Below are 8134 nucleotides of genomic sequence, written 5' to 3' on the forward strand. Positions count from 1 at the left end.
TTCCAGACCCACTCCTTTTTTCCACAGCCATAGACTCCCAAGGCTAAGGCTGGGGAGCTAAGGCTCCCAAGCCCTAGGCCAGGGGAAATACTGATAATCCGAACCCCCACTTTGTTCTGAAGGATGTCTTTTTAGTACAGCTCACAGCACTACATTCTCTTTTTTTTTTTTCTTTGCCTTCCTAACCTTTATATTTTCATTGAGCAACTGACAAAATCAAAGCCGTAGAGAGTCAAAACGTTTCTAGATCTTCTGGCAGCCCTCACTTTCCTTTAGCAGTCCCTTTTCAGCCTCCCTCCAAGTCAACTGCACATCAACTCTTCGTCTTAATCCTAAACATAGTTCTCCAGAAGTGTGGTAGACAAGGACTCTCAATTGTCCCAAAGAAAGACTTGGGAACCAGGTTTCTTGGTAGTCCTTGTTTTCCTTTGGCAGCTCTTTTCTAGCCCCCTACAACTGTAACTCCTTGCTTTCCCTTTCTTCCAAGCCCAGTCTTATCCATAATTCTTCTGGGAAGCACTATGCAAGATCCTCAGTCGTTGCTCTCAGAAAGATTTTTCTAGCCAGGTTTCTTGGCACCTTCCATTTTCCTCAACTTCTTAAAATAAGGCATAATTTTAAGAGAGGATAATTATGTAAATGCTAACAATTAAACATCATCTCAGTTCTAATTATAGCTCTTCACAAAACTATGTCATTTGGCCTTTCATAGATTGTTTATTTGAAAACAGAGTGTTACATTCTCCAATGCAGCCGTTCTGTTTCCATTTTTTCCCGTTTGCAACTTCCAAGGCCTCATTCAGGTGTTTCATGGAAGGTGTCTGAACACTGCATGGTTTCCTCCTCCTGGAATCATGTATATTCTTTGTCTTATGGCAAGAGTAACTTGCTGGAATAATGTGAAATGTTTTAAAAAGTTCTTGTTTATTCCAGACTGTTACTTTCTGAGATCATTACCTAAAAAAGTTACCAACAGCAGGAAAGCAAAGGAATATTTTATTCTCTGTGTTGTGGAGATAGTTTCCCTTTACAGTTTGGAGTATGAGTTTGGTCTAGTTTGGTGAAATGGGTTATTACAAATGGCCAAATTAACATTTGCTCTTCCCTTAATGTGCCACTGGCTTATATAAATGCACATTTAAGCATACTTAGTTTAATCATTGGCCCTATTCTATGTGTAGTTAACAAGCGTTGTGAGAATTTGAAAAAAATATTTAAACATTCATTTTCACCTCAGATATCTAAATTGTAACTTGCTACCAGAGGGTTTTCACACATTGGCATTATAAAATCATTGAGCTGGCAGTCCCAGTGCCTTGCTTTGTGAGGGTTTGTCCTTTGTCTGTTAAATTTGTTTCCCTCTCAGCCTATAGAGGGAAACTGGCTCAGCAACCATACGTCTCTGCACAGCTTACATGCCTCTCCATTTCCTTCAGCTCTTCATCTTCTTTCTGTATGTCCCCTTATCCATACACTTGCGCTGTCTTCTGAGTGATGTTTATAACTTCTTTTTGAGTTGTTTTGAAAGGACCCAAAATCAAGTTAATATTCTAGAAAAATAGATGAAAATTCACCCTAAATGTTGGCATGCATTAAAAAACTAAATGGTTACAGAACTAAATCTGGCCTGAGCCCTAGCAGCTTTGATGTTACCATAGAAAAGTAGTAGAAAAAGTTTATTTGGGTGATGTAAGATTAACCAGTTAAGTTCCCATGCATATGCAAGAAACTTAGAGCCTAAGTAGATTTGAAGAACTTCCCGAAACGATAAGCACAAAATTGATTCAGAAGACTTGCAAATTACTGAGGGTGATTTCTTGGATCTATTATCAACATGAACATAATGTATGTTCATCTATACTGACAGAACTAAAAGCAACTTAAGCATGGCTTCTGGTGTTTCACCAAAGTTTGTTTCAAACACAAAGTGCTTCCTTCATGCCTTTCCAGACTGCTATCGTGTAGGCTAAAATAACAGATTCTGAATAAAGGAGAATATTCAAGTGGCCTTATGTTTGAACTCGTGTTAGTAAGCCTTGTTGGAGTTGGGATAAATCCTGGGTACTTAATCTCCACTACCACAGTTTCAGTTTGCTATGTGATAGATTCTAGAGAAGTTGAACTGATGCCTGCTCTAACTAGGTGTGTTTTTTACCACAGCTCAATCACAGCAAGTTTCATTTTTAGTCAGTTTTTTTCCTTTATGTTTTACTATAATTTCTACACGCTTATTTTGAGCTGTTCAAAGCCAACGTGTAGGTTTGGTCTCTATTTTAGACTCCGGAACAGGAGCATGCTAAGGCAAATACCGCTACTTTTTATCCTGCAAACCAAACAGAACTGTTATTTATGTTGAATCCATATTTTTAATTGCCTTCTTGCAGTTGAATTGGCAATGATTATGGACCGTTTATATGGAGGTGTCTGCTATGCCGGCATTGATACAGACCCAGAGTTGAAGTACCCAAAAGGTGCTGGCAGAGTGGCTTTCTCTAATCAGCAGAGCTATATTGCTGCTATCAGTGCTCGCTTTGTCCAGCTCCAACACAATGACATTGATAAACGGGTAAGTAAGATGGTATGAAATGATTGTTACTTATAAAACTGTACAGAGATTAAAAGCATCCTTACATGAATACTGTGATAGAGCACACTAACTTCTGTTCTTCAGCATATTATTTTGAGTTATTTAGAGCATACTGAAAGATTTAAACATCTCAAGTAACGATTTTAACAATGAAACCAGAAAACAGCTTTATTTGCTTTGAATTCTGAAGGTCAAACACTGTAGAATTAACCCGCCTTCTTTCGCTAGCTGTAGATGTTTCTTTGTTACGCATAAGCAGAGTTCATTTCTGGCTATCAAGATAGCTTCTGCCTACTTGGATCACTTGTTACGTTTCTGCAGTTAGGCAACTTTTTCTCTCCACAATGTGTGTCTCGCTTTAAAATTCCCAAAGTGCAGTTATTGTCATAGGAATAATAGATAATGATGACCTCAAAATCTTGGTATTATTTAACCTAAATGAGATGCCAAAAATGTTTGATGAGTAAATGGGAGAGGAAAAAAAGGAGGTTGTTGCTGCTTTTTTTATTTCTCCTCAGTCTATGGGTCCTGAAGGGTTTTCTAAGTAGAGGATGAAATTAATGTCTCTACTAAATTCTGAGTTGAAGACGTTAAAAGAAAACATTACTTAATTTCCAGATCTTACATCTTCAGGCATTCCATTTTTTTCTCTTCGTTACATGTACAAATAACACCCAAGCTTTTGAGGCCTTAGTGTTTAAAGTTATTCAAAAGCATGCATAGCATGCAGTGCTGGTATGTGTAACAGTAGGAATGGCTGTTTTTCTACCTAATCTACTATGAATTGCTTGTTAAGAGTCAGCTTGATGGGTATCGAGTATGTCCATTATATGCAGTATGTAGTTAAAAGCAGATTTCTGCAGCACACTGTCCAAGCTGGTTTTAGTTTTCTCTTTAAAAATCTGGGCTGTTGTTTTGTTGTTGTCAGATTAGATGAGGTCATAGTTATGTCTCCTCAAACTATTTTTGTGATGCTGCTGCACACTGTGATTTTATCTAAGATGAGGCTGTTCCTAATTCTCTTTTGTTCACTGAATTCTTATAGTTTCTACTGAGAGACTAACAAAATGAATTGTGGAGGGTTAAACCCTTTGAGGTTTATGTATCACTTGTGCTTGAAAACCCTGTTTTCTTGCTAAGCTTAAGGACACATCCACAAATGATGCTAGTTAGTAGTTGCTTTTGTGAACCAGACCCCAGATGGTTGGTTGAGAATTTAAGCTTACTTCATTATCTTTTTACCTGATTTTAACATAGGTTTATCTGTGAGCTTAAAGAAGCATGAGTTCATTTAATTCTGTCCTCAGATTGTTATACCCAATAGTCTGAAATCCCTGAATTGTACACCACCCATTCCTAAAACTATTTTGTTAGTAACTGAAACAAGAAAAGAAGTTAGAGAATCTATTTCGGACCTTCACAATTCACATTTTGGAAATGTGAGCAGGTGGAGATCTAGAGATATGCTGGACATTGGACCTGCTTTCTTCCAATTTCATTTGAGACAATGGCAGGGTATCTGATACGAAGACATCTTCAGTGTCATTCCAGTAGCACAGTGTAATTAAAAAAAAACAACCCTGTTCTATCAGTTTCGTAAGCAATAAATGTCACTGTACGAGCTTTACTTCAAACAAGTAGCATTTGAAGCATTTGACAAACTGAAGTAAAATCCACCGTAAGTATTTTTGTGCAAGTTTCTTGTTCTTCAACTTACTGCTTTGTTCCGTGTCTAATGTTGAATTCATTTAAGAGCAGTTACTGCAGTCAGACTTTCCATGCCATAAACAGATGTTTGCAGCAAAATCATTTACTAAGTATGCATATCTCATCTTTAAGTCTTTTTTTTTTTGTAATGTAGCAAACTGAACTTAAGCACTCTATAAATAGCATCACAGAGACATAAGAATTGCACACACACAAACCACTGACTTCCCCGGAAGAACAGTCAATTTAAATGTTACTTAAATTTCAATGCCACGATTCAGAGGAACAGAAGCAGGAGAGAACATGCATGCTGTCAGCTCCTGTAGTAGTATTACAGCAAGTGCCTAGATGTGCACCAAAGTGCTGCTGTGTTTGGCACAGGTGCTTTACAGATGGCAACAAAATCCTGTCCTTGGATGTTTACAGCTGAGACCAGGACAATAGTCAGCTGCTCCAGCCTATTTGTAATTGATTGCAAGGCCACAGTTACAACAACTGTGAAATCTTACCACATTGCTAGAGCTAAATTAACGTTGTAGACAGTGATTTTTGCAAGCGTAAGGCAGAGTGTTTAACACCAGTGCCTTTAATTTGATTTAATGTGAATCATTTCTTCATCTGTTAGTCTGGTCCTGCATTTTCACAGCTCACAAAAAGCAGCCAACAGCCACAAAAAAACCCACCACCTCTGAAGCTCATCAGACTCTCAACTCTGAAGTTTAGAAGTACAGGTTTGTTTTAATCAGTAATCCACTTTCCCTCAAATGAGCCACACTCTTGCTCTGCCCTCGAAACAGCTGTATTCACATACCTGCAAGCTTCCTAGCTGTAGAACCCTTGGTGGTGCCGTTGTTGCCGTACTTTCACCTTAGTACTTTTCTAAGAAATGTTGAATAGTTTTCTAAGTACTGTGCTCCTCGGTGACATTTTTCTGACACATAATCTGCTTGGTATGAAAATCTAACAGCCGAGCCCTTTGGGCTAATCCAGCATCAGTTGGAAACCTTCAGCAGAGTCAAAAGAACTAAAATGTTGTTCCTCCTACTCATCCTTAACAAAACTACGCCATCTACCTACAGTTATTTCTCTCTTTTGATGCAGGTGGAAGTGAAGCCATACGTGCTGGATGATCAGATGTGTGATGAATGCCAAGGCACTCGCTGTGGTGGAAAATTTGCTCCGTTCTTTTGTGCCAATGTTACCTGTTTGCAGTATTACTGTGAATACTGCTGGGCAAGCATACACTCTCGTGCTGGGCGAGAGTTCCACAAACCACTGGTAAAGGAGGGAGGTGACCGGCCCCGCCACGTGCCGTTCCGCTGGAGCTGAAGCCCAGGCCTCCCCCAGCAACAAGTACTGGAGTAGATAAAACCGAGAGAAAAAGAGCGCTGCCTCAGGGCTTAGTGTTCTGGAAATTTGTGCATTCGTCCTCGACTTTAATGAAGAGATGGGTCTTTTTATTACTATTATTATTATTTACAGTCACATTACTGAACTCAGTGTCCAGTATAATACAAACCGGCAGAGTGTAACTGTACTGATTTTGCACTTTGATTCACACAAACATCTGCTTGGTACCTTAATTTCCTACACAAGACTTGTCACTAGTGACATTACGTAGACTGCCATTCTCATCAGCCTTCACTGGGTTGATGTGTATGTGATGAAGATTTTTTTATTATAATTATAGTTATTTTTATTTTTAAACTGGAGCATGCACTTATTTTCAGAAATTTAGACTTGCCCCTAGCAGATGACTTACCAAAGGTAATATTCACAAGTAGGTGGCAGATGTAGCAAAAACTTCAACAGATATTCAGCAATCGTTAGTTTGGGTCATTTAGAGTAGTAATAACCCTTAAAGAAAATAAACCTTTAGTTGCTCTCCATTTTTGACTTGTAAGGATGATACCTCATGAGCTGGATCAGACTTTTTTTCTTTTGTTTTGCTGAGGGTTTTTTCTTTCTTTTTTTTGTTTTTTGTTTTTTGTTTTTTTTTTGTTAGGTCTGTTAGTGTTATGTAAATGTATGCTGCAATAGCTTTTGCTGCTATTAAAATGGTATTACTAATACCATACTACTCTATTCAGGCTAGGGTATCAATTAAAAAATGAATATGTGATTAAAATAGTGATGGCTGCTGAAAGGAGATCAGTATAGCTTACGGAAAAGCTTCCAAGGAAGGTCAATATTTTTTGACTGCATGTTTACTTAATCAGGTTGCTGCATGCAATAAATTTTATATATGTCTAATAAATATAAAACCTGCCCACAATGCACAAATTACGAGTCTACTTAGGTGACAAAATACTGAGTAACAAAAAAACAAAATTGATTACTGACTGGAGGAAGGCATGCCTCAGTAAGTGTAATGCTTCTGAAATTAGGATCAGCCCATTACAGAATGACCTATACTTCAACAAATATAAAAACTAGCTGTAGGATATTCTTAAAACAAATTTGTGGATGGTAGATGAAGTACTTTGCGGTGCTCTGTTATATATCGTGCAATTTATTTTATATAGTAAGGTGATTCTGTCTAGTACTGTGATCAAACTTAACTGTTAAAGCCTCTGTATCCAACATTAACACACTCTTGACAGTTCATAGCAGGTACATAAACAGAAATGAGCTCTTAGTTACAATCTCTCCTAACGCTTGCATCAGTTATGTAGTTGCAGACTTTGCCCAGAAAACCAAAGAGCTCATATTAGCGTACATACACTACCAATTAGATGTAGTCAAACTAATAAACTAGGCACACTGAAGAAAGCTAGAAAAAGAAGTGGTGCTAAAGAAATGTCTGCGTATCAAAGTAACACGAGATGTCTGCTCTGTGGATGTGGCGTTATCTCTCTAATCCCTGGATGTATCCTGTGAAGCTTGAACACAATTAAGACCTGCTAACACAGTGGACATTTTTTTAGCATGAACTATGGGGCTGCAGATAGCATATAATATAAACACACATGGTATACTAATGATTGTGAGAATGTGTACACTATTTTTTTTTCCTTTTTTTTTTTTTTTGCTTTGTTTTTGCAGTTCTGGGGACAATCTGACTGGATATGACACCGCAGAGTAGATTTAAATGTTCTGGGTTTTGTTTGTCGTGATGTCCTTGTTTGTGTCTAATTTAGTGAGCTGTTTTTCCCAATGTTTAGTTGCGAGTATTGGCTTTGAAAGGAACTTTTCTGTTTTTGAAGAAAAAAAAAAAGAAAAAATAGTTTTTTACTGGTTTCAAATGCTAATTATTATTATCCCTTTAGAGGTTACTTCTGGGCATTTTTGTGATATTGCTTTTCCCAGCCCAGGTGTCTTTTCTGTTTTTTTCATCTGTACAAGACATTTTGTTATGCACTACTTTTTGTATCTAGACAGTTTTCAACAGTCGGCTGATGATTTTTTTTTTTAAAGAAAAAGGCATGCTTTCTGACTGACATGATCTTTTGCAATACCTCAATTTTGAAATATAGGAAAGAAAATGATATTTTCTAAGTAAGTTTATTCAGAAAAATATATATTAATTTAATTCTGCAAGAAAAAATGATTTAACAGATGGGTAACTTTATTTTTTTCATGCTTATTTGAGTTTTTTTGAAAATGAAGAAGTTAGAGCTTTATAACTGTAATATTAAAGATCATAGCTAACCTACAGAAATCTACCTAATTATGTGAAAGAAGTAAACCTTTTTGAAGAAATACCCCTCTTTCATGTACAAGCATACCCCCAGAGAGTGTGTGTGAGAGAGAGAGAGAGAGAGAGAGAGAAAGAGTGAGAGAAAGAAAAGCTGGAAGATGTACAGTACAGCGTAGCGTTGGGTTAAAACTAAAAACAAA

At 37.3% G+C, this 8134-nt stretch overlaps 1 protein-coding gene across 3 annotated transcripts in view; it reads left to right on the forward strand.

The window, feature by feature from the left end:
• The window catches only part of CPEB3 (cytoplasmic polyadenylation element binding protein 3), a 77054-nt gene extending 69350 nt beyond the window's left edge, over nucleotides 1-7704 (forward strand). For all 3 annotated transcript variants that reach the window (XM_065746730.1, XM_065746729.1, XM_065746731.1), the window contains exons 9-10: nucleotides 2385-2566; nucleotides 5396-7704. In XM_065746730.1, the coding sequence (XP_065602802.1) occupies nucleotides 2385-2566; nucleotides 5396-5623 (410 nt within the window). In that variant the 3' untranslated portion in view covers nucleotides 5624-7704. The remainder of the gene's footprint in view (nucleotides 1-2384; nucleotides 2567-5395) is intronic.
• Nucleotides 7705-8134: the final 430 nt, after the last annotated feature.

Source organism: Cyrtonyx montezumae, unplaced genomic scaffold (genome assembly GCF_038088225.1).
Source record: "Cyrtonyx montezumae isolate F1298 unplaced genomic scaffold, pur_monq_1.0 scaffold_4, whole genome shotgun sequence".
In the NCBI taxonomy this organism is placed as follows: Eukaryota; Metazoa; Chordata; class Aves; order Galliformes; family Odontophoridae; genus Cyrtonyx; species Cyrtonyx montezumae.